Raw genomic sequence first — 27,601 nt, 5'->3', positions numbered from 1 at the left:
ATTAAATATTGTGATGTTGTACAGTATACGCGCACTGAATTAATGCAATGACAAATGTGTCCCATAATTAAAGCTAAAAGCAGTTCCATGAAATACTATAGTATATGACTTTTTTGGACAGGCGGGGTATATTGTAACAAACTTGTTTTGTTCATAATGAACATTTCTTGACCATGATTTGATTTGTTTATCGAGAATAGCTTTACTTTTAAATTTAAATGAATGTGTGTGTGCGCATAGTGGAGGAATTTCCTTAATGTAGGGTCAAAATGCCCACATGAGGGTAGTAATACTCTTTTGTCAAACCTGTTATTTCCAAAAAATACTGTATAATGCTTTTCATGAGGATTTGGTTTAGGGTTAGGGGATAGAAAATACAGTACATTATGTACATTATGTATATATATATATATATATATATATATATATATATATATATATATATATATATATATATATATATATATATATATATACATACATGTATATATATATATGTGTGTGTGTGTGTGTGTGTGTGTGTGTGTGTGTGTGTGTCTGTGTTGGTGTGTCTCCATTGCCTCCTTTTCTGGCCCCGAAGTCATTTGTTTCTGCACAGCTTTATTCCTGATGAAAAAATAATATTTAACCATCAGAATATGTAGCATACACACACACACACACACACACACACACACACACACACACACAAATATAGAACAGTAAATTGAAAAGGGTTGGAGACCCTTTAAAAATGCTTCTAGTTAGATATCAAATTTCAAAATATTAATAATTATTACCATAAAATATGGGTAAATGCATTCAAACTGGTGTGAAATCTCTTTGTTTTAAATGTTTCAACATGCTATCTTTGTTTCTGATTAAATAAAAAAAATAATGGTAACACATATAAGCAATCTGTAATGTATTAATGTACACCTTTTGGAAAGCTGCTTTAGAACAATGATTATTGTGAACAGTGCTATACAAGTAAACTTGAATTGAATTGAACTGAAGACAGCCCATGTTTGTCTGCATGCACATCAAAATGTTTCACCTTGTGAGCAAAATTCGGACTTTAGCTGGAGCATTGTTGATGATAGCTGTTGCATTCTGATGACTGCGTCCATAAAGCACTTGCCCATTTATCTGCAAAATATTTGCATAAATAAGATGAAGATGAACATTTGATAAACCAAATACAGTTGAAGTCAAAATTATTATCCCCCTTTGAATTTTTTTCTTTTTTAAGTATTTCCCAAATTATGTTTAACAGAGCAAGAAAATTTTCAAAGTATGTCTGATAATATTTTTTCTTCTGAAGGAAATCCTATTTGTTTTATTCCGGCTAGAATAAAAGCAGATTTAATTTTTTTTTTATCCGTTTTAAGGTCAAAATGATTAGCCCCCTTGAAGCTCTATTTTATTTTCAATAGTCTACAGAGCAAACCCTTGTTATACAATAACTTGCCTAATTACCCTAACCTGCCTAGCTTACCCAATTAACCTAGGTAAGCCTTTAAATGTGACTTTAAGCTGTCTTAAAACTTTTAAAACTTTTAAAATGTCTTGAAGAATATTTAGTCAGATATTATGTACTGTCATTATGGCAAAGATAAAATAAATCAGTTATTAGAAATGAGTTATTGTAACTATTATGTTTACAAATTTGTTGTTAAACAGAAATTGGGGAAAAAACTTAAACGGTGAAGCTAATAATTCAGGGGAACTAATAATTCTGACTTTAACTGTATGTCACATTTTATTCTTTTGTTAAAAGATGAAGAGAATACATAATCATGCAGTAGTATCAAAAGTGTTACAAAAAAATCTGTATCTATTTCACGAACTTGAAAAAATATTATTAATCATAAAAAGGATAAATGAATAAATGACCTAAATTAAAGTGTAAAACAACCATTGTGTTATTTCCGGTTAACAATAATGAGTAGTTGACACATTTTATGAGGAACTAATTCTTATAGTTGTCAACAGTGTACTTAAAACTATAAATTATGGTCATAAATTATGGTTCATAGTTCACCTCTTTGTCATGATCATATTCACTATTCACTAATAAATAATCTAGCTGATAAGCTCAAAACTGATATTTTCATTTTTTATTATTATTATTAATTCAATAAATTGTAATCATTTACTGCTTTTGTGCAAAACTACAGTGACTACCAGCAATAATATCTGTATTTTTGTACTCTTATACAATAACATACTGGAAAAAAAGGACTAAAAAAGCCTGAGTTTAAAAGCAGAAAAGTTTGAAGAGCAGAAAAAAACAACATTGACAGCCCAACTTACAGCACTACACCGCCTCAACGTCTCTCGCGGATCATGAGAAATTAATAACCAACATGTACAGCAAGGAGTCTTTCACTTTAATGATCAAATGAAATGTTGATGTTGTTCAGTCAGAGTTGCGGAGGTCGTTCTCACCTCCAGCAGTTCATCTCCTACTCTGACCCGACCATCTGCGGCAGCCGCCCCGTCTGCTGTGATCTCTGACACGAACACACTCATTCTGCCACGCGCTCCATCTCTGTTTCCTGACAAACACAAGCCCAGTCCAGAGCCGTGAGAGCTGCAGTCCAGATCAAACATGAGCAGCTCTCCAGGCAGACTGCCATACCTCTGCTGCATGCGGCCTACACACACACAAACATGTAACATCGTTTGGTATGTTTATTAAGCAGTTTTACTTGTAGGGATGGCGCAGTGTAATATATGAGATTTCAGCTTGGACTGTCTAAAGGGAACATTTATTTAGTTCACTTAATGCAGGCAAAACCTCCAACAGAGACAAACGTACTCCAGTATGAGGTCTGCTCCTGCCCGCTGTGATCATGTGAAGTCTCTTCTGGCAGTGGCGGTCTCTCTGGAAGCCTCTGCACTCCATCTGTTTGTGTCTCGTCTGGCCTACAGGGTAGTTTCAGGAGGGAAGGAGCTGAATGTGGAGGCTTCCCCAGCTTCCAGTCTTCTGTACGCTACAAAAATATATATAAAACCATAAAAACTGAAACCTGAAAAAAGCATTTGCCACATCCTTTGCCATTATAGTACCACATGGCTAAAAATGCCAAAGTATTTTTTTAATAAAATCCTGATTGGGAAATTAACTTTTTTTCTTTCTTCCTTTATTTTGTTATCTAACAGATCAAAATTGTGCACTCATTTCTTTTGAGCTTCGAAAGATCTGAAAGAAAAGCTGAAAAAACTATAATCATATAAAAAGAGCAGAATTTTACTTAATGTGCAAAGTGTGATGATAATAATACTGTAAATGCTTTAAAGTACATTTTTAAATCATGTTTAATAATCGTATGTTGCACTTGTACAATTTAGTTTTCAAACGTAGAGTGCTTGATTAAAATAATAGTAATAAAAAATAACGATAATAGCAATATATGTAGTGCATATACACTCACTGGCCACTTTATTAGGTACACCTGTGCAACTCTTCGTTAACGCAAATTTCCAATCAGCCAATCACATGACAGCAACTCAACGCATTAAGGCATGTAGACATGGTCAAGATGATCTGCTGCAGTTCAAACCGAGCATCAGAATGGGGAGGAAAGATGATCTAAATGACTTTGAACATGGCATGATTGTTGGTGCCAGATGGGCACAACCATCTCTAGGGTTTACAGAGAATGGTCTGAAAAAAAGGAAACATCCAGTGAGCGGCAGTACTGTGGGCACAAATGCCTTAAGGATGCCAGAGGTCAATGGCCAGACTGCTTCAAGCTGATACAAAGGCAACAGTAACTCAAAAAACCACTCGTTACAACAGAGATCTGCAGAAAAGCATCTCTTAACACACAACATGTCCACGCTTTAGGTGAATGGGCTACTGCAGAAGAAGATCACACCGGGTGTCACTCCTGTCAGCTAAGAACAGACAACTGAGGCTACAGTTTGCACAGGCTCACCAAAATTGGACAAAAAAAGATTGGAAAAACATTGCCCGATCTGATGAGTCTCGATTTCTGCTGCGACATTCGGATGGTAGGGTCAAAATTTGGCATCAACAAAATGAAAGCATGGATCCATCCTGCCTTGTATCAATGGTTCAGGTTGGTGGTTGTGGTATAATGGTGTAAGGAGTATTTTCATGTCACAATTTGGGTATATTAGCACCAATTGATCATTGTGTCAAAGCCACAGCCTACCTGAGCATTTTTGTTGACCATGTCCATCAGGATAACGTGCCATGTCATAAAGCGCAAATCATCTCAGACTGGTTTCTTGACAAAGAGTTTGCTGTGCTCAAATAGCCTCCACAGTCACCAGACTCAATGCAATAGAGCACCTTTGGGATGTGGTGGAACGGGAGATTCGCATAATAAATGTGCAGCTGAAAAATCTGCAGCAACTGCTTGATGCTATCATTTTAATATGGACCACAATCTCTGAGGAATATTTACAGTACTTTGTTGAATATATGCCATGGAGGATTAAGGCATTTCTGAAGGCAAAAGGGGGTCGAAGCCATTACTAATAAGGTTTACCTAATAAAAGTGCACCTAATGGTCAGCGAGTATATGAAATATAATGTAATAATTTAATTACATTATAAAGTCATTATCAATTTAATTACCGCTCTAAATGTATACTTCAACTTCCAAATCACAAATGTATATAAATAAATAATAAATAAATAAATATATATGACTATAACATACGTTTACTAGAAATAACATTTGAATACTTTAGGTTTGCCATAAATGCTTATCAATGCATTTGCAGTACACAACTTTGGGATTTATAAATTCCTAATTTAAATAATTTATGTGGTGAAATATAGGATGACTATACTTTTTTGTCTTGCTCTAACACAAACTACACACTCCCACTGGAAACGTATACGTTTTTAAAAAAAAATTTTATCATAGTTATTACACAATAATTGTATATAAAAAGTATTTAAGTATTAGCTAGTTGTGTTTCAGACTTCATGAATACTCATGAATAAAAAAGCTTGCTGTTTGGATTTGAGTAAGCAAATACTTAAAAGGCTAAGATACTTTTTAAAAAAATTTTCAAATCAAATCAAATCACTTTACTGTCACATCACCAGCAGCACGTGCGCTGTGATGAGTAAAGAGCTTAGGTGCTGGCTCCAGAGAGTGCAAAATACATATAGTGCAAATATAACAACAAACAACAGCATACTCCCAAAAAAAAAAAACAGGACAATGTAAAATTGGCAGCATTGACAGCGATATGTACAATGAATAGGTGTACATTATATTTTGTTGCGGGATAAAATTCCTCAGGCACACATTGTGTCATTTTGCTTTATTTTCACACATGAATTCACCTTCAATTGACCTGAATATTGAACATTTTGGACTGGTTCTCCTCAGGGTCAGATTCTGGAAATGCTCGTTATGTTACATCTCAGTTTAAAATGAATTCAGCTCTTGGTGGACATATACGTTGTGACATTGCTTATGGATGCAGAAACAATGTCACAACAGATGCCCACTGTTAGATGATCATAAACATGACCACTATCTGACCCTGAGGAGATCCACTCTAAAGTCTTCTTTAGCACAATACATTTAATGAAAATCAGGTCAAATGGTTATCAATTTGTGCGTGAAATTGCAGCCGTTTTTGTTTTGTCATTGTCATCCTGTAATATGACAATAAGATATCTTCTCCAATTTGATTATTTAAGAAATAAAAAGCTAGACACTGCATCAGTTTGTGTTACAAGGATTGCTGCTAAACAAATAACATGCCAGAAACATTTATCACTGTAATAAATATCTTGTCATAAGCTACTAATATTTGCTGCTTAAACCCAAACAGTGCTTTTTGGCCAGGCAGTGTCTGTTATTTAGATTATCACTAGGCAAACACACACACACACACACACACACACACACACACACACACACACACACACACACACACACACACGTGCGTGCACACACACACTACAAACCTTGAAAGGAATGGGACTGAAGGGAAAGGTTGGGGAGAGATTATTGGGGATTTCAGATTCCTAAAGAGGAGATATACATTTATATTAGTGTATACACCAAACAAACACTTACGATACATAAAACAGCATCTGCAAAAACACACCTGAGAATTTTGAGAATTTGTTTTCGAAATCCTGTCATCTTCTAGGTAGTTGTCTGGTTCTGAAAACTGGGTATTAAACAAAAAAAAAAAAAAATGTTTTATTGTTTCATTATAAAGTCAGAGCTGCCTCTTGAGTATGGGACAAATCATTATCATTTTGGTCATAATTGTAATCACGACTGATTAAAATAATTATTAATGACCAAAACACTTTGAAATGTAAATATATATTTGAAATATTCAGTTGAAGTCAGAATTATTAGCCTCCCTAAAATATTAGACCCCCTGTTTATTTTTCCATCAATTTCTGTTTAACGGAAGATTTTTTCAACAGATTTCTAAACATAACAGTTTTAATCACTCATTTCTAATAAACGATTTATTTTATCTTTGCCATGATGACAGTAAATAATATTTTACTAGATATTTTTCAAGACACTTCTATACAGCTTAAAGTGACATTTAAAGGCTTAACTAGGTTAATTAGGTTAACTAAGCAGGTTAGGGTAATTCGGTAAGTTATTGTATAATGATGGTTCATTCTGTAGACTATTTAAAATAAATATAGCTTAAAGGTTCTAATAATTTTGACCTTAATTTTGATATATATATATATATATATATATATATATATATATATATATATATATATATATATATATATATATATATATATATATATATATATACATATATATATATATATATATATGAAATAATGGACTATATCTGAAGCATGGGACAAAGTAAAAAAACTAAAAGTTCTCATAATTTGATTATTTATTTGATCATTCAGTTGCTCACCATAAGCTAAAAGATGACTTCACAAGTGTGTATTCTGCTGTAACCATGTAACACTGCCAATGTCTCCCTTTGCATTGGATTTTGAGCATCTGGATGTTTTTTATGTTCACACAGCTACATTAGCTCTATTGTTACATAAACCAAAGTTTAAAATATGATATTGTAGTGGACCAACCCGTTAATAGTTTGTTAATGGCATGAATTGTGACTTAAAATAAATAAAGTGTAACTAAGTTTGCTTTTATAAAATTGTAAGACTTCTTGTTTTGTAATAAAAGAGCATTAATGTCCATCTCTAATTGCAACCATCAGATCATATGAAAAAATACATTCAATCAGTCCCTAATTCTCCAGAATCTAAAGAAGTTAAACTGCCAAGACTGTGTTGGTTTGGCACTGAAAATAAGTATTAATAAGTCATGTGCGTTATATGTGTGCATGTGTCTGAGTGTTACCTGAGGACTCTGCACTAGTAGTTCTACTCTGTCTCCTGCTCGACGAATCGCTTCAACGGCTTCTTCATGAGTAAAATCACTCACATCTATGCCTTGAACCTGCAGACACACATTAAAAATGCAATACGTTTCGTTATTTTTCCAGAGTTTCTCATTCCTTTCAGTCTACTTCTACCTTCAAGTCAACCAGTCAACAGATTTTTCTTTAATCTAGTTTATTTAGGTCAGAGTGATGCATTAGCTTATTATGACCAGCAGATGGAGATCATCATACATCATCTAAATCTCATTACTGTGAATCAACACTAACTAGTCTCAGCCTCAGGCCATCTGATGTATATTCCACACATAAATAGCAAGAGCCAAGAAAAATCAGCATGTAAATCAATATATACATATCAAACTTGTATGACTTCTGCGAAACACCAAAGCGGAATTCTTGAAGAATCTTCTGCCTGACCTTTTCCTTTAATGAAAGTTATTGAGAATGTATGCAAAAGAAAAAGAAAAAAAGAAAAGAAAAAGAAATCATAACCATTGTGCAAAAGAAGTACACATAGGCATGCCTTTAAAAATGGTACTTATGTGGGAAATAAATACATTAAAATAACATACTTTTAAGTGTAAACGTAATGTAATGCTTTCAAACACTTATTAGCATGTTAAATAGCATAGTAGTTCATTAATAAATTATCTGCAGCCATATAGTTTTTGTTAAAATACACTTGTATTTTCAGAACTTCAGAACATTTTGTAGCACTGGTGGGCAAAATTATTTGAACAATTTGTCATATTCCAGATTTGTTTAATTAGAATTTAGCCATTTAGAGCCATAAAAAGAGTGAATGTCTACAAAGTCATCATTACGCTTTCTAAACCTTAAAATTGAGCTGTAAAAAAGAGATTTAGGTCATTTAAAAAAAGCTAGGCTTATTTCACTGTTAATGTCACACAATCATGTTCATTCACAGAATTGAAAGGAAAGCCTTTAGCTTAAGTAACAGAAGGCATGGGATAACATTAGGGATAAAGCTCTTAGGAAATATATTTACACTAATTATTGAGGTAAAAAGTGGTTAAAACAACAACTTAATCATGTTTTGAAGACAAACAAAGGGCATACTTTACATAACATGGGAGTGAATCAGATCTGAATCAGTTTAGTAGATGTTCATTCTACTCTATTCTATTAATTATAAAATATTAATAATACTCTTTTGTTTTTGATTACGCTTATTATAAATTGTACATGTACTTATTATATTATTTATATTTACAAACAACCCTATGTTGAGGTACTTAAACACTATATTACCTAACCTGATCATAAGTATGCTATTACTTATTAGTCCTCATTTGTGCAATTATACAAACTACAAATTATTTGATTTTATGTTACAGTGTAAATATACTTCTGATGAACTAAACATTATTACTAACATCATACTTGCTATAGGGTTTGTTTTCAGGAATTGCATGTAACTATGCATGAATTAGTTTTATTACTATAGTATGTACATGTAACTTACAAAAAGAGCACTGTAAAACAAAGTGTTACCAAATACAGTGCAACTTTTATTTACGTTTACAGTTGAAGTCATAATTATTAGCCCCCTTTGATTTTTTTTTTCTTTTTAATTATTTCAGAAATTATGTTTAACAGAGCAAAGAAATTTTAAGAGTATGTCTGGTAATATTTTTTCTTCTGGAGAAAGTTTTATTTGTTTTATTTTGGCTAGAATAAAAGCACTTTTTAATAATAATAATAAAAAAAACATTTTAAGGTCAAAATTATTAGCCCCTTTACGCTATATATTTTTAAAATATAGATAATCTACAAACCACCATTATACAATAACTTGCCTAATTACCATAACCTGGGTAACCTGATTAACCTTTTTTTAAGTTTTCTTTTTTTTTTTTTAAATAAACAGGGGGGCTAATAATTCAGGGAGTTGGTACTTTGGAATTTGTTCTGCTCATAATTATTTTCTGCAAATTTTTGTACAAATAGTTGTCAAGACTGCTGTGTTATGATTCTGTTTTGTGTCATTTTAAACAGTATTTCCGTTGAAAGCCACCGCTCACACATAAGCAGAGCATGTTTTTTTTTTTTTTTTTTTTACCTCAGCCAGGTTGGAGAATTACATACAGATAGAAGCAGCCACTCATACTGCATTAAAGCCACAGAACTGTGTCTGCTCAAAACACAGCTGAATTAACTTCAAAAGTGTATTTATATAAAATGAAATAAATGAATTCTATGTTTTACATTTACTCTAGGACAAAAAAACAAAAAACAAAAAACCATCATTGTGATTACTTGACCATTTCAAAGGCCTGTTTAAATGAACTTTCAATGCACTTTTATCATGTAATTTACATTTATACAGCTTGCTATATTTGAAGTCAGAATTTTTAGCCCTCCAGTTTAATTTAAATTCTTTTATATTTTTTTTTACCAATTTCTGTTTAACAGAGATTTTTTCAGTACATTTCTAAACATAATAGTTTTAATAACCTTTTAATACTTTTAATTTCTAATAATAATAATAATAATAATAATAATAATAATAATAATAATAATAATAATAATAATAATAATAACAATAATAACAATAATAATAATTAACCACACCCCACACACCAGCTAATTGGCGTAAAGGAGACAGAATGATGAAGCCAATTATGATACGGGGATGGTTAGGAGGCCATGATGGACAGAGGCAAGTGGGCAAATTTGGGGTTTTGGGTTTAAACCCCTACTCTTTTTCAAAAGGACATTAAGGGATTTTTAACAACCACAGAGAGTCAGAACTTCAGTTTAACATGCCATCCAAAAGACGGCACTTTCTGGGCTGTATAGTATCCCCGTCGCTATACTGGGGCATTAGGACCCACACAGACCACAGGTTGGGTGCCCCCTGCTAGCCTCACTAACACCACTTCCGGCAGCAACCTAGCTTTACCATGTAGTCTCCCATACAGGTACTGAGTGGGCGCAGCCCTGCTTAGCTTTAGTGGGCGACCATGTGAGAGTTGCAGAGAGCTAGCTACCGGCTATTTCTAATAACTGATTTAATTTATCTATGCCATGATGACAGAACATAATATTTTACTAGATATTTTTCAAGATAGTATTTGACTTATAGTGCAATTTAAATCCTTAACTACATTAATCAGGTTAACTAGGCAAGTTAGACAAATCAACATATAAAGATGGGTTGTTCTGTAACCAATTGAAAAAAAATTGCTTAAGGGGGCTAATAATATTGACCATAAAATGCTTCTAAAATTAAAAAAATTATTTATATTTGCTAAAATCAAACAAATAAGACTTTTTTTTCAGAGTAACAAACATATTACTGGAAATACAGTGAAAAAATTTCTTGCAGTCACACTTTATTTTGATGGTCCATTTGTTGAATTTAGGTTAAATTGCATTTGCATGCCAGCTAATTCTCATTAGATTATGAGTAGACTGTTAGATTGGGGTTAGGCTTAATGTAAGTTGACATGTACTTGCAAAGTTTCTTATAGTCAGTTAAATGTTGTTGAATGTCTGTATTAACAGATATTAAGCAGACAGTCTACTAATACTCAACTGGACCATCAAAAAAGTGTTACCTTCCTTGCTACAATAAATATCATTTGGAAAATATAAATAATAAAATATATAAAAAGAGGGCGAATAATATTGACCCAAACTGTATATAGTATGTGTGGAACAGTAAAAAGGAAACACAGTCGCATCTCAGTTCTGCCCAACATAAATTCGAGCATGTAACAGGCAGACAGCTCTTGGGCGAGAACACCTGAAAAGGTGACACAATGGATGACACTCGTGTGTACAGCACACAAGCTGTGGTTCAGCTGGGTGTGACAAACACTGCCTGTGTGAAAGCACAACAGGTGCCAAGTGTGAACACACTCAAAGAGGCAGATTTCTGGCTAGAGTGAGCGCTGAAGTAGAACAGATTTTATAGAACAGATAGTTCAGATCTACTATTTAATAAAGATATGCACACCTGAAGAATTCTGTCTCCTTCTTTCAGAGTGCTGTTGTGTGCGGCGGGACTGTCCTCTGCGATGTGTTTTATGAAAATGCCTCGTCTCATTTCTCCATTGCTCAGTCGACTGCCCATACCACGACCTCCGAAAACACTGAAGCCAAGACACGTTCCCCCGGCCCTGGATAATTTCACTCTAGGAAACAAACACCATGAGTATCACACTCAAAAAAAAATATGCTGCTTCTTCAAACTACGTATGCAAAATGAGCTGAAACAATTCTTGAGTTTTTTGGGGGAAAACTTAATTGTTTTATGTACCATCAGCATAATTTTTTTAAGTTAACTTAATGTATTTGGGTTGGAACAACATAAACGAAATGTGTGGATTTTTTTCAGTGTACTACATGAGAATGCTTCACTCAAAAAGTGCTATTTGTTCAAACTACTTATTTAAAATGAGCCGAGAGAACACAATTCTTGATTTTTGTTTTTGCGACAACTTAATTGTTCAATCCACTTAAATCTGTAAAACTTAATAAGTTAACTTAATTCATCTATGTTGTCCCAACACAGATCGATTGTGTGGAACCCATCATTTTTGTTAGCTCACCTCCTCGGCTGAGTCCATGATGTATGATCCCTCCCGTGTGTCTCTTTTTCATCTCTTTGTCTGTCTTTTTCTCTCTCTTGTTCGTGTCTGTTCTCACTCTGTAAGGCCGGTTTTTCATTCTTCACCTTTTGGTCTCTGTCCAGTCTTTTACTAATCTCCCTTTGTTTTATTGGGCTGTGCTCATCAATTCTTTCGTTCTCTTCTTCAGCTTGAGTCTTTCCATTCACTCCTTTACCATCCACCACACTCTGCTGTTCTGAAATACATTCTCTAGCACAAAGCAAAGATGTATTAGCACGCCATATAAGTCACCCTGGACCACAGAAGCAGGTTTATGTTGCACTGGTACACATTTATCAATAAGCACAAATACACTGAATGGGTCAAAATTGTAGATTTTTTTTTATTAAGAAAAGTCATTAGAAATAGCGTAATGATAATGATCCATAACAATATGTTGTAAATTTCAATCAATTTTTGATTAGCAATGTTTTTCTGAACCCTCAGATTCCAGATTTTTAGATAGTTGTATCTTATCACAATATTTATATATTTAATATTATTCTTATATTCTTTAATATTTATCTTATCATATCTTAAGACATTATACAACAATGGAAAGATTTAGAAATTAGATTCAATGTGATGTAGGGCTGCACAATATATCATTTTAGCATTGATATGGCAATGTGTGAAAACACAGTATCACATCGTAGGACAAGTAAAGTGGAGTCAGGATTATAGTTGAGCATACAAAAGTGCAAAACACATGAAAACTTTGGAGTCATTTCAGTTTATTCATAATAAAGTAAAAGTTTATACATAGCTTGTGTTTTAAGGCCTGTGTAAACATTTTAAGCAGGTTTAAAGCTTTTGTCAACAAGGGTAATATTACGCTTGTAGCTTTAAAATGGATTGTCAGTCATTCATTTTTTTTTGGCTTAGTCCCTTTATTAATCAGGGTCCGCCACAGCAGAATGAACCACCAACTTATCCAACACATTTTTTACTCAGCGGATGCCCTTCCAGTCACAACCCTACACTAAGAAACAACCATACACTCTTGCATTCACACACACACACACACACACACACACACACACACACACACACACACACACACACACACACACACACACACACACACACACACACACACACACACACACACACACACACACACACACACACACACACACACACCACTGCCAATTTAGCTTATTCAATTCACCTATAGTGCATGTCTTTGTACTGTGGGGGAAACCAGAACAACCGGAGGAAACCCATGCCAACAAGGAGAGAACATGCAAACTCTACACAGAAATGCCATCTGACCCAGCTGAGGCTCGAACCAGTGACCTTCTTGCTGTGAGGTGATTGTGCTAACCACTGGCCAGCCTTGTCACTTTTATTAATTGTATTTAATTATTTACAAAATGAAGAACATAAAGCTTCATTGTATTTTATTTGATTTTTCATCAAATATCATTTGTATATTTGCTCTACTTGTAATTTGCTGATTATATTTTATGCAGTGCTTTTCAAAACTTATGCCAATCAATCTAAAATGATTAATTAAATTATCTTGAGAAAAATTACAATATAAATCGCAGGAAATTTAAATATCGCAATGTACCTTTTTTGAATATCATGCAGCCCTAATGTGATGTATAATATAAATCTCATTTGAAAACGGTTACACTAATGACTGTTTTTTTTTTGGTCCAGGGTGACATATTAAGGCAGAAATGCAGTCACTTGTGTAGTACGTTTTTTTTTTCAAAAAGCGTATATTATCATTTATCCCTAAATTATGCATTTAAGCCCACTTTACATCTGGTATGCATTTTGGTCAATCAGATCACAAGTTAACAAAGCATTTATATCACCTTAAATCACTGAGGTCTGATTTACAAAAATTGTGTAGAAACCTTTCTAAAAGTGAACCTACACCAGAATACATGTTTATTCAGAGTTTATGTATAGCTGTTGTCCCATAGTTTTTTATAGATTTGGAATGTGGACTTTTCCGCTCATATTTTTTGCTTATATGAGATCCCTGGTGTTTTAATCCATCTCTTTTGTTCTCTTAATTTATTTGCAGACAAAAAGCACAATGTTCAATTACCAGTCCTGATTCCAACAAAAACACACAGTATTTAGTGCATATGGGTCCATATAATATTAAGTTTTGCTATTAGCAGATTAGCAATGTGCTATATACTGTTATTATTTAGGGGTGGATGAATGTGGCTAGTACACTTCAATGACAAGTCTACTTGAAGACAGGTAGTGGTCAGGGAGGAGGTGGGTTTTTATGGCTGTCCACTTGTTATGGAACTGAAAAATTGTAATACCAGGTGTATAGAAAGTTTATTACCTAGGTACATTTTAGCACCTGAAATGCACTATATTCAATTATTAACTAAAACCATATATGTACCTTTTGAACTATGACAGTTTCTGTAATGATTTTTTAAAGGAAGTGTCAAATCAAAATAGCTCAGATTCCTTACAGTGGTTTAAAAGGCAGGTTCTGTGAGTGTCTGTGTTGGACAGCAGCAGGTGTGTGTATTTCCATTTCCTCCTTTGATTTGGAATAACTGGCTCTGTGCAAGTCCAGGAAGGCAGCAGGTACATACATCACACTGACACACCAAAAGCACAAGAGAAAAATAAAATCATGGATTTGCCCTCAAAAAAGAGACTTAAGATCTTTTTAAAAGTCCAATTAATGCAACCAGTGAAATGTGAATATAATCTTTTTTTCTTTAAAATTGCTTAATTTTCGTTTATTTTATATTATTTAATAACTTTACATGAAAATATTTATAAAGACTGAAGTCAGCATGTCTAATGTTTGTAATCAGAAAAAATCATTTGATCAAATGTGTATAGTAGAAGACATTTATACAGTTATAAAAAAAATTTTAATAAATGTTTTTCTTTAATGCACAACAAAATGAATGGTTATTGGCAACTTTGAATAACTGATCATTTAAAATATTCAATCTGAAAACAGCTCAGTTTAAACTATAATATTTCAGTTACCCCAGGCCTTCTTTTAAAAAGCATAAACATGCTCCTGACCCCAAACATTTGTAATATTAATAAAAATCTCTGTTAATACTAAATATTCTGTATTTTTCTCTTTATTATTTCTCTATTTGTTCATAGAGTATTAAACTATTATTTCAATGGGGTGTCTCCATAAAACATGAAAACCCAGTGTGTTTGTGAGCACCTGAGATCTGGTCCGATCAGTGAATGTCTGCGCAGCATGGCTCTGGCTTGTGCGTTGGTCAGGTTGGTGGTGGATTCTCCATTGAGGGCAACTATTCCGTCCCCCACTGCCAGTCTCCCATCTTTACTAATCGACCCGCCATGAACCACAGAGCGGATTATTATGCCTGAACCATCCCTTAAAGCACTCACTGTCATTCCTACACACACAGACACACTCCTGTCATGCACACAATTGTCCCAGGGCATGTGATTGTTCTGTCACAAGAGATTATTGTATTTTGTAATTTGTAATATCCCTAACCTATAAAATTCTGGCTGATTATTAACTGTTTTACAGTAAAACATTGTAAATAGTTTAACTCAATTGTTTGTCTTGTCATAAGCACTCATAGTGAAAAAAGCTAATTTTGTGTTCAATAAACAAACAATAACAGTGGAAATGTTCAAATGCTTTTTTATAGCCACAGCTTTACATTATTTGCTTGTACAGAATTAGTCTGGTCCACAAAACCGTATGTTGCATCAGCATGTTTCTGACAAGTGTTAAAAGTATTTCAAAAGTCTAGATTTTCTGTCAAATATGTCATGTTTCATAAAGACTGTAAATATATCAAACATATTTTCGATGCATTACAAAGATCTTTTTTCAACATTTGTATTTTTGCATCCTTTACAGGTTTCTAAATAGCTGTATTTATGCAAAATATTGTCCCATTCTAACAAATGACACAATAATGGAAAGCATACTTATTCGATATATACAGTTAAAGTCAGATTAGCCCCCTTTGAATTTTTTTAATATTTCACAAAAGATGTTTTAAGGTCAAAATTATTAGCCCCTCTAAGCTATATATTTTTTCGATAAAACAAACCATCGTTATACAACAATTTGCCTAATTAGCCTAACCTGTCCAATTTACCTATAGTTAAGCTTTTAAATGACATTTAGAGCTGTATAGAAGTGTCTTGAAAAATATCTACTAAAATAATATTTACTGTCATTGTAAAGACGAAAAAAAATCTTAGAAATTATTATGTTATTAGAAATGAGTTATTAAAACTATTATGTTTAGAAATGTATTGAAAAAAACTCTCTGTTAAACAGAAATTGGGGAAAAAATAAACAGGGGGCTAATAATTCAGGTGTGCCAATAATTCTGACTTCAGCTCTATATACACACAATTCCAATTACAATGCATAAAATCATCTTCTTCAACTTTGACATTAAACAGAATGGAGAATCATTTTAATTAAACTTATGTCAACATGATGATGTAATTTGGAGACTATGCAAAAGTTTGAACTATTGTTCTTTAGTTCTATTATAGATTCATATATTGCCGGCATACTGTCAAATGTTTGTTCAAATTTCTGCATTGATTGAACATCCCAGATCTTTCTTCCAAACATCTAGGATTGCCCCATTATTAACTTTTGCTCCAAGCAGCAAAGCTTCATAACAACGCTTTATCATTGATTTCAATCTATTATCGAGGAGCACCTTTTTTGTTGGGGTAGGATAATAAGAGAATCCAGGGACAATATGTTACTGCACAAAATGTCTAATTTGTAAATATTAAAACAATTATTTGGGGGTAATTTATTTGTAGTTTTCAGCTGTTCAAATCATAATACCTCCTTTTCAAATGAATCTTTTATAGTGGTTATACCAGCATCTCTCTACAATGTAAAACCATCGTCCATAATTGCAGGTTAAAAATATAAATTTCCTTGTATTGGCGCTATAGGGACATTTTTTTCTGCTTTCATTTTTTGTTAATTCGTTAAAACAAGCGGTAGCCTGGCAAATGAAATTGGTGGGCCATCACTTAAGGTTAAATGATTCAATGTCTTACCAGACAGAATATGGATCATTTCTTACTCATTCAAAAAGATATCGAAATTGGGTGGACAACATACAACCTAATATCCGGAACTGCAAGACCTCCTTTATTTCCAGGAAGATTTTTATTCTTGATTTCTTTCAGTTCCAAATGAAGGAACTGATATCTCTGAGCACCTACCATTTGTGATAACTGATGCTACTGGACTTTCATACATTATCCTAACCCATCGTAAAAAGGATTCACCCACCTCGAAACAATTCAATGTATAAAACAAAAAGTCCCAGGTCAAATGCCTTTTCAGCATCCAGGGAGATTATCATACTATTGAGGTTTTGATGTTGTAATAATTGAATAATATTAAGCAACCTTCCCGTATTATCACTAGAATTTGATCAACTTGATTGATTGCAACATTTCAACTTGATTGATTGCAATGATTGATTTCAACATTTTTTTCTAATGTCAAAGCTAAGCATACTTATTCCAGTGATTTGAGGCTTAATAGTGATTTCTTGGTCCAGGGTCTCATAAAGCTTATCAGATCACCATTCCCAGCTAAAGTGTGTCTTAAAGGGAGGAAGTTTAACCATATCAGATATTCCTCTTTTTCAAAAGGACCAATTGGAATATCATCTTGCATTTATTGGCGTTTATACACTCCATGAAGCCCTTGGCCTCCTTTTCAAAGCAAATGTGTGACTGTTCCTAAGCAGCAATAAAATTGTCAACGCACCACGTAGAGTCAGTGTGTTTGAGAGGGTCTTTAAACCCCTCACTCACCTTCATGGTATATTAAGTGGTGGCTTTGACTCCGAGTTGTATTAAAATCACAGCGTGTGCCTTCAACAGTTCATTTTACGAGAATTACGCTTAGCTTATTCTCTACATAATGAACTTCAAACCGTGCCGTTGACATCATTGTGGGTGTAAAGTGACTGGCTGGCTTTGTAGCGTTTCGAGCCGTTATAAATCTGTCTAAATTGCTCTCCGCTTGAATAAAACACCCTGCGAGCCTATTTTAAATATAAAATGCAGCTGATATGAATAATTAGGAGTTCGTGCAAAAAGATAAGGCATGCGTCGTAAATACACACGAGAGTTAACATGCAAGGAAACACACAGCAAACACAGAAAGAACACTATGGTCGTAAAGAATTTGAGATTCAGTGCAGTTTTTATTTTCAATTCGATCAACCATTTATCACGCTTCTTGTTGGAACAGTCAAATTACAGTACAATCATAGTGCGCTAGTTACAGCAGTGCACATCTGACCATGTAAAGCACAGCACACAAGACAGAAATGACACAAGAGAACAAAAGACACACAGCACATCACGATTTATAATCTCTAGCCCATCGTCCAACAGAAAGAACAAACAGTCTCGTAAATAACTAACAGTTCAAAATAAAGAAAAGAGAAAATGCTGGAATTGATGAATTAAATAGCATTCATGCAGAGCTTTGTGTCCAAATGGATGAATATTCATCTGAATAAATACTTGATCAAAGAGCAAGCTCAAGTTTTAATGGGAAGCCGTGGCTCAGTATTTTTAAGATTTTGTGAGCGAGTGAGATGCTGTAGTTGCATAAACACACAGCGCAGGATGAGCTGAGGCCACTGGAAGAGCTTCAGGCCAGTTGACAGCACTGTCACTTACTCTATTGGCTCTCTGATGCATTCATCAGAATCACCAGTGGGAAGTTACAGTAGCTTGCGTAGATAAAGTTTTGCTAAACTTGAGAGTGATTTGTGAAGATCGTACATGCAGAGACAGTATCAGATATACTTTATGATTAAATATCTTAAGAGTGAATTTTTAAGTAGCTTTTCTGCTATCATGATGCTGGTGAATTGCAGAGTTTGTGCAAAAATTTCTTCACTGCTGCTTTCACACTGCTGTCATTTTTCTTTTTTGTCAATTTTGTTATGAAGAGGAAGATGCACATGACATATTTACAGTGCATATGGAAAGTATTCATAGCACTTCACTTTATCCATGTTTTTATGTTACAACCTTATTCCAAAATGGATTGAATTAATTTATTTCCTCAAAATTCCACAAACAGTACCCATAATGACAATGTGAAACAAGATTTTTTTTTAAATTGTTGCAAATTTATTACAAATAAAAAATCTGAAAAATCCCATGTACATATGCATTTACAGCCTTTGTTGATGCACCTTTGGCAGCAATTACAGCCTCAAGTCTCTTTGAATATGATGCACATTCCTCTTTGCAGTACCTCTCAAGCTCTATTAGGTTGTATGGGAAGTAATTAAGTAAGTAAGTAAGTAAAGCTTTATTTATGTTGCACCTTTCCCAGACATTGAGTCATAAAGTGCTTTACAATAAGAGAAAACAAGTAAAAGAACACATGACAATAAAAGAAGGCATGTTAAAACAAATTAAAACTAATTAAAAATTCAAATACAGAAACACTAATACTGTTAATTAAAATCTTGACCAAAAAGGTATGTCTTTAAATGCTTTTTAAAAAGTTCAACTGATCCCAGAGTTCTCAGTGCAAGCACGGTCATCTTTAGTCTTAAGACGAGTGCTGGGAATGGCTGAAAGGTCTTTGCCAGACGACCTCATAGATCGGCTACATGAGTGACAATGTACAGCAATTTTCAGATCTTTCCAGAGATATTCAACAGGATTTAGATCTGGGCTATGGCTGGGTCACTCAAGAACATTCACCGAGTTGTTGTGAAGTTGGTGTGCTTTGGGTCATTGTCCCGCTGGAAGATGAACCGTTGCACCCCGTCTGAGGTCAAGAGCACTCTGAAGCAGGTTTTTATTAAGGATGCATTGCTGCATTCATCTTTCCCTCTATCCTGACTAGTCTTCCAGTTCCTGCTGCTGAAAAACATTCCCACAGAATGATGCTGCCACCACCATGCTTCACTGTAGGGATGGTATTAGCCTGGTGATCAGTAATGCCTGGTTTCTCCAAACGCAACGCCTGGCATTCACTTCAAAGAGTTTAATTTTAGTGTCATCAGACCAGAAAATTTAGTTTCAGATGCCTTTTGACAAATTCCAGACTGCTATGTGTCCTTTACTAAAGAGTGGTTTCCTTCTGGCCACTCTACCATACAGGCCTGATGGGTGGATTGCTGCACAGATGGTTGTCCTTCTGTAAGGTTCTCCTCTCTTCACAGAAGAACGCTGAAGCTCAAACAGAGTGACCATCTGGCTATTGATCACCTCCCTGACTAAGCCCCTTCTCCCCCGATCACTCAGCTTAGATGGCCGGCCAGCTCTAGGAAGTGTCCTGGTGGTTCCAAACATCTTTCACTTATGGATGATGGGACCACTGTGCTCAATAAAACTTTAAGAGCAGCAGACATTTTTTTCTGTAACCGTACACAGCCTTGTGCCAAGAGACAATCATGTCTCAGAGGTCTACAGACAATTCCTTTGTCTTCATGCTTGGTTTGTGCTTTGACATGCACTGTCAACCCTGGGACCTTATATAGACAGGTGTCAGCCTTTACAAATCATGTTTAATCAACTAAATTTACCACAGGTGAACTCCAATTAAGCTGCTGAATCATCTCAAGAATGATCAGTGGAAACAGAATGTACCTGAGCTCAATTTAGAGCTTCACGGCAAAGGCTGTCAATACTTATGTATATGTGATTTTTTTTTTTTTCAATAAATTTACAACAATTTGAACAAATTTTCACATTGTCATTATGGGGTATTGTGTGTAGAATTTTGAGAAAATAAATTAATTTAATCCATTTTGAAATAAGGCTGTGACAAAAATTGTGAAAAAAGTGAAGCGCTATGAATACTTTCCAGATGTACTGTACCTCTGGATGTTCATTATTAGGTGTTCCCAAATTATTTCATGAAAAACCTTTGTGGCAAATAAATCAAGGTACTGAATCACGTTCAGATTATTGTATGTGTGTACAGGTGCAAATGAGTAAAATGTTGCAGGCTGCAGTTCCAGAAATGGCCAGCAGTGTTGCTAATAACAAAGATTTCTGAAATAAGCCACTTTAAGCGCATTTAAGGATTTACAGGTGTCAGTGTTTAAATACTTTGATAATGATTAATTATTTTACTTATAATGAAGTTCATATACTTAATAGTTTGGTGTTGGTAAGGTTTTTAAAAGCGTTTTTTTTTCAATATATATATTTTTTATATAATAGGAAAATAAATAAATTTAGCGCTAGGGGCAGTAAAAAACAAAGAGTGCAAATCTAACTTATTAGCCTGACATGGCCAGCAAGAAAGAAAGAAATACTGTGCCATTTACACATTTGTTATGTTTTAAGAAAACACTAATATTAACAACACACATACAAGTACATAATAATTAGCAAAAAAATATGTGAAACATTATATCATATACTAATACAAAATTTCACATCCCTACATAACATTAAACACGCGTAGTTTCATCTGAAAGGGAGTCAACACCCAGAACTTTAGCACACAAACACACATAAAACAACTACACACGTACAAACACACATTTTACAGCTCTCTCACAGAGTTCATATCTCTGTGAAATATACTGAGGATGTATAAGAAGACAGACAGGAAGAACGTAACGAACAGTGTTAACATACCCAGACTGGAGTTTCCCCTGACTACAGTTATGGTTCTCTCATAGCCACTAGAGGGAATAGAGACGGGCTCAGCCTCCATCTTGCTCTTCTGAGAGTGGGAATTTGTCTGGAACACAAACAGAGAAAAGCATCAGGCATCTTTAATCAGTGAAATGGCCTATTTTCGTTGCGTTTGCAGTAAACGGAAAGTGAAAGATCTCTGGAGCTGCTAAGAACCATTTTAAACATCTGTCCTGCAGCAATGCTTCATTTCCAGTGTTGAAAGTGTTTATTTAGTGCACAGGCATCCAGTTCTCGAGAGACATCCCAGGCGAGTCGGTGCCAGCGAATGTGTGACTGAATGACATTCACAGCAACAAGAACAATCCTCTGATGAGCAATTTCTTGAGCTTTTTTTAAAGTTGTCAGCGGATGATGTCAAATACAGTACTGGTTGTCAAGACAAGAAAATGCAATTTTCTAATGTTCTCAAGTGTCTTCCAAATCCTGACCCAATTTATCAGACAGACAGGGTCCAAAGTGACCTAGTGTCAAAGGCCAAATTTGGGTAAAATGCATACAGTTCGTTTATACATCGCCATTGAAAAACTCTTGTTTTTTTACTGTTTTTCTGGAGTGTGAGATTCCTAACACATGATAATTACATACGCACAGACATCAAACTCACACGTGAGCTGCTGCTGTTTATATATAATAGAGAGGGAAGATGTGTTGTATTGTTTACCATAATGGTTTTATTTTTGTGCTTATGCTGGATGCTGAAACTTGTATAAAAATAGTTGTAAACGAACAGTATTAGCTAAAGCTTGAACAAACGTCATTATACCATGGTAAGCTTGTTCTCAAGACTGTAATGAATATGCTCAGGATTGTTTACTAAGGCTGTGTATTAAACGTATACATCAAACATTCTCAAAGTGCTACCTGTCGTTTACTTGCATTTTATGAATCACCAAAGACCATTTTTGAGCTATAAACTTTTTCACTAGACAAAAGGCACCTTCATCTTGGATGGCCTGAGAGTGGAGCTTAAAATTCATTTAGTGCTGAAGTAATAAGCATTCATTCGTTTTCTTTCTGGCTTAGTCCTTTTATTCATTAGTGGTCGCCACAGCGGAAAGAACCACCAACTTATCCAGCATATGTTTTACGCAGCGGATACCCTTTCAGCTTCAACCCATCACTGGGAAACATCTATACACACTTATTCACATACATACTCTACGGACATTTTAGCTTACCCAATTCACCTGTCCCACATGTTTTTGGGCCTGTGGGGGAAACCGGAGCACCCGGAGGAAACTCACGCAAACATGGGGAGAACATGCAAACTCCACACAGAAATGCAAATTGACCCAGCCATGATTTGAACCAGAGACCTTTTTGCTGTTAGGCGAATGTGCAACCCACTGCACCATATAAACTACCTGACAAAAGTTTGAGGTCAGTTTTTTTTTTTTTTAAGAAAATGATTCTGGTCATCAAGGCAGCGTTTATTAAATGTGAAAAAATTGTTAAATATTTATTAAAATTTTAAATAACAGCTTTCTTACTGTATGTAGTTTCAAATGAATATATTACTTCTATCATAATTGTTTTTGTTACTATTACCAATAATAACAATAATAATAATAATAATAATAATAATAATAATAATAATAATAATAATAATAATAGTAATAATAATAATGGGCAGTAGGTAGTGCTGTTGTAACGGAGGCCAGCTAGTGTGTGCTGTGCAGGTAAAACCTCACTCCTCTGACCTCTAAAGGGTGCTCTAGCGACAGACGCTAGAGGCTATGGTCTTTAGCCTCCTTGTTAGAGCAACCGACTCCCATGCGGAAGATTGCTGGTTCGAAACCAGCTCGGAGTGGGTTTGATGGTGTAGGACCAGTAGGGTTACATTGGTGCTGTGACCCGGATGGGAGTGAGGTTTAGGGGGGTGAGTGTAACGGAGGCCAGCTAGTGTGTGCTGTGCAGGTAAAACCTCACTCCTCTGACCTCTAAAGGGTGCTCTAGCGACAGACGCTAGAGGCCATGGTCTTTAGCCTCCTTGGTAGAGCGCCTGACTCCCATGCGGAAGGTCGCCGGTTCGAAACCAGCTCGGAGCGAGTTGGATGGTGTAGGACCGGCGGGGTTACACTGTCGCCTCACAGCAAGAAGGTCGCTGGGTCGCTGGTTTGAGCCTCGGCTCAGTTGGCGTTTCTGTGTGGAGTTTGCATGTTCTCCCTGCGTTCGCGTGGGTTTCCTCCGGGTGCTCCAGTTTCCCCACAGTCCAAAGACATGCGGTACAAGTGAATTGGGTATGCTGTATTGTATGAGTGTGTGTGTGAGTGAATGTGTGTGGATGTTTCCCAGAGATGGGTTACGGCTGAAAGGGCATTCGCTGCATAAAAACATGTGCTGGATAAGTTGGCGGTTCATTCCGATGTGGCGACCCTGGATTAATAAAGAGACTAAGCCGAAAAGAAAATGAATGGCTCAAACCAGTGACCTTCATTCTGTGTTCTTGCTTAATATCAGAAGGATTTCAGAAGGATCATGAGTTTCTAAAGACCGGAGTAATAAAGCAAAAAAAAAAATAAAATAAAAAATTGTCTTTTAAAATCACTGGAATAAATGATTAAATTGAATTATAGATTTAAATTTTATATATATATATATATATATATATATATATATATATATATATATATATATATATATATATATATATATATATATAGTTTAAATTATAAACTACATTTGAACAGTTATTTTATAGTGCAATAACATTTCACAATATGTACTGTATTTTTGATTAAATAAATGCAGCCGTGGTGAGCAGAATACGCTTATTTTAAAACATTTAAAAACCCTACTGACCCCAAACTTATGACTGGTAGTGTATGTAAAAAAAAAAAACCTGGAATAATGCTACCTACAAAATCATATGAGGTTTTATATTAACGTGAAAGTGTAATAAGTTTGATGGGACTTTTCTACTTATATTGAATATTGAGCTTTTCTTCTCTGTACTTACACAAAGTACATATTGTACATATTGTACTTTTATTGTATCTTATATAACCTTCTTCTGCAATGTAGAAGTGTGCTCATTTCTGTGATTGCTTTAGAACTTCTGATTCAGTTGCCATTAGAAAGAAATTACTTAGAATAGTAAATGGCATAAAAAAGTCTAACTTGCTCTACAAACAGGTGTGTTCACATCTATTCATAAAAATTAAATAATATTATTACAAAATATCAGTTGCAACATCAAGCAGCATAATGAGATGTTTTTATGGCTAAAAATGAATGGAAGCAAATGATCTGTTCACACTGCAAATCTGATATTGGCCACATTTATAAGAGCAGTGTGAACAGCCATGCAAAAAAAATCAGATTTGAGCAGTAAGCCTCGCAGTGTGAACATAGCAGTCTTGAGCCAATAAGGTTCAAATGCCCACTCGTGAAGAATGAGGTCTATACAGTGCGATTATGAATGCTTATTATTGCCCAGCTCCTTGCCATCTTCACCTGTAGAAATGTGATAGCGGTTTACTTCTTTTAAAACCTCTACTTTTCATTATCTTGACTAGGCTGAATTAATGAAAGTATTCTTGTTCTACAGCATCAGCAGCGTAGCAGATCTATCCACCAAAATCAAGCTTATATACACTGTAAAATTCTTAAATCAAATGAACTTTTCTTGTCATCTTTACTTATATCAATCAAACTAACTAAAAATATTAAGTGAAACTTTGCATAACTTAAAATATATAGTTGAAACCAAAAAACGCAGCTAATTATTACATTCTCAAGGAATAACAATTTTTGTATATTTTATTAAATGTTTTGTTCACCATTAGCAGTGTCAAAAAGTTCATCATTTAATTTAATTTCATTTTCCTTTAGCTTAGATCCCTTTATTAATCAGGAATCACCACAGTGAAATAAACCGCCAACTTATCCAGCATATGTTTTATGCAGCGGATGCCCTTCCAGCTGCAACCCAGTATGAGGAAACACCCAAACACTCTCATTCACACATATATAAACTATGGGCAATTTAGTTTTCAATTCAGCTATAGCGCATGTCTTTGGACCGTGGGGTAAACCGGAACACCCAGAGGAAACCCACACATACACTGCAAAAAATGCTTTTCTTATGTAGATTTGTTGTCTTGTTTCTAGTCCAAATATCTAAAAATTCCTAAATCAAGAAGAATATTCTAGACAAGCAAAACGTATTGTCTTGTTTTGAGAAATAAAATGCCAATATTAAGTGAGTTTTTCCTTAAATCGAGCAAAATAATCTGCCAATGGGGTAAGCAAAATAATCTTACGTCAAAAGAAAAACAAGATTATTTTGCTTACCCCATTGGCAGATTATTTTGCTTGATTTAAGGAAAAACTCACTTAATATTGGTATATTATTTCTCAAAACAAGACAATATGTTTTGCTTGTCTGGAAAATGTTTCTTGATATAAGAAATTTTAGATATTTAGACTAGAAACAAGACAAACAATCTAAGCAAGAAAAGCATTTTTTGCAGTGTACATGGGGAGAACATGCAAACTCCACACAGAAATGCCAACTGACCCAGCCACCACTCGAACCAGCGAGTTCCTGCTGTGAGGCGACTTTGCTAACCGCTGAGCCACCATGTCGCCCACAAAAAGTGAATTATTAACAAAAAAAAAAGGAATGTGTTCTCAACAAGCCAATCAGATGGTGAGCTCCGTACATACTTGTGGTCTTGAGAAAACCAAAACCCTCATGTGAATAAGAGATGATGTCACACAAATCCCGTCAACAAATATCCTCCCCAGTTAAACCCTGGCAGCTAGAATGACCACACTAAATTAGGTCAGTGGAAAAAAAAACAACACTTTCTCTTTGGCCTACTCACTGCTTGAGTGGAACTAGTTGAAAACATAGACTGTTTACATAATCAACTGCTGCAGGACACCACAAAAGTCATTCCCTTTCTACATCTACATTTTAGATTGTGCCTAAAACAACCAAAAAAATCCAAGTTTATGCTTGAACACCCCCACACACGTCAAGAGTTTGAAAAGCAGTGTACTACACCACACTTTAACAAAAAATAAAAATCACATTAGCATTAGAATATTGAAAACATTGTATATGCAGCCTACCTGGAAAGTGCTGTGCTGGTGGTTATGTTCTGAGTGGCAGTTGCCTGTTATTTCAGCTCCTGTGTCCTGGATGTCATTTTCCTACCAGTGACAAAAGCTGCATTAAGTCTTCTACTCAAAAACTCTTGTCCAACTCCAGCCTCTGTCAGGACACAATCACATATGCAGTCCACGACTCTCAACTTCACTAAGAAAAAGGAAAAATGTGTCTACAGGACTAGCTAAACTCGATTTCAGAGCTGTGGGACACATAAACACAAACGCACCACTTGTTTTAGCAGCCTGGTGTTAGAATTCAAGAGACATTAATTATTTAAAGATTCCAGTAACCAGAAACCCACGAGCCACAGTTACTGAGACCCGTTCACCAAATACAGTCTAAAACCAAAGACCACCACCAGACCAAGTGGACTTGCAAAATATACAATGTGACACAGGTAACACGAATTTAAACAATTAAGCAAATCCTGCTTTGGATCTTTTGGATCTGAAGTTTTAATTTGCTAACCATGTTCAATATTGCATACATATGAACAGAATACAAATTCTTTCATCCTTTCCAGAACAAAAGTCATTTTAACCAAACCTCAAATTACCTTTCAAGTTGTAAAAGGGTGATTAAAATGAAAATAGGATTTAAATTATAATTGTTTTTTACTAGGTGAATTTCAAAGCTAGCATTTTGCATGTTATACACACATAATAAACAATTAAAGGTGCAGTAGGTGATTATATTCAGAAATATTTTTGTTGTGCTGGTTAAACGTCTCTTCACATTCCAATTGTAATGA

The 27,601-nt window shown here is 34.7% G+C and overlaps 1 protein-coding gene across 4 annotated transcripts in view; it reads right to left on the bottom strand.

Moving 5' to 3' along the window:
• The window catches only part of si:dkey-92j12.5, an 81,760-nt gene that overhangs the window by 21,144 nt on the left and 33,015 nt on the right, over positions 1-27,601 (bottom strand). For 3 of the 4 annotated variants that reach the window (XM_073951153.1, XM_068221216.2, XM_021476353.3), the window contains exons 17-29: positions 26,811-26,891; positions 21,666-21,771; positions 15,220-15,418; positions 14,492-14,623; positions 11,976-12,245; positions 11,381-11,558; positions 7,353-7,451; positions 6,094-6,159; positions 5,951-6,010; positions 2,804-2,978; positions 2,431-2,639; positions 1,037-1,128; positions 561-606 (exon numbers count right to left, since the gene is read on the bottom strand). In XM_073951153.1, coding sequence (XP_073807254.1) covers positions 561-606; positions 1,037-1,128; positions 2,431-2,639; positions 2,804-2,978; positions 5,951-6,010; positions 6,094-6,159; positions 7,353-7,451; positions 11,381-11,558; positions 11,976-12,245; positions 14,492-14,623; positions 15,220-15,418; positions 21,666-21,771; positions 26,811-26,891 — 1,713 coding nt within the window. The remainder of the gene's footprint in view (positions 1-560; positions 607-1,036; positions 1,129-2,430; positions 2,640-2,803; positions 2,979-5,950; positions 6,011-6,093; positions 6,160-7,352; positions 7,452-11,380; positions 11,559-11,975; positions 12,246-14,491; positions 14,624-15,219; positions 15,419-21,665; positions 21,772-26,810; positions 26,892-27,601) is intronic. The other variant, XM_073951162.1, reaches the window with a different exon arrangement.

Source organism: Danio rerio, chromosome 1, assembly GCF_049306965.1.
Source record: "Danio rerio strain Tuebingen ecotype United States chromosome 1, GRCz12tu, whole genome shotgun sequence".
Lineage (NCBI taxonomy): Eukaryota > Metazoa > Chordata > Actinopteri > Cypriniformes > Danionidae > Danio > Danio rerio.
This window is presented reverse-complemented; position numbering and strand designations above follow the sequence as displayed.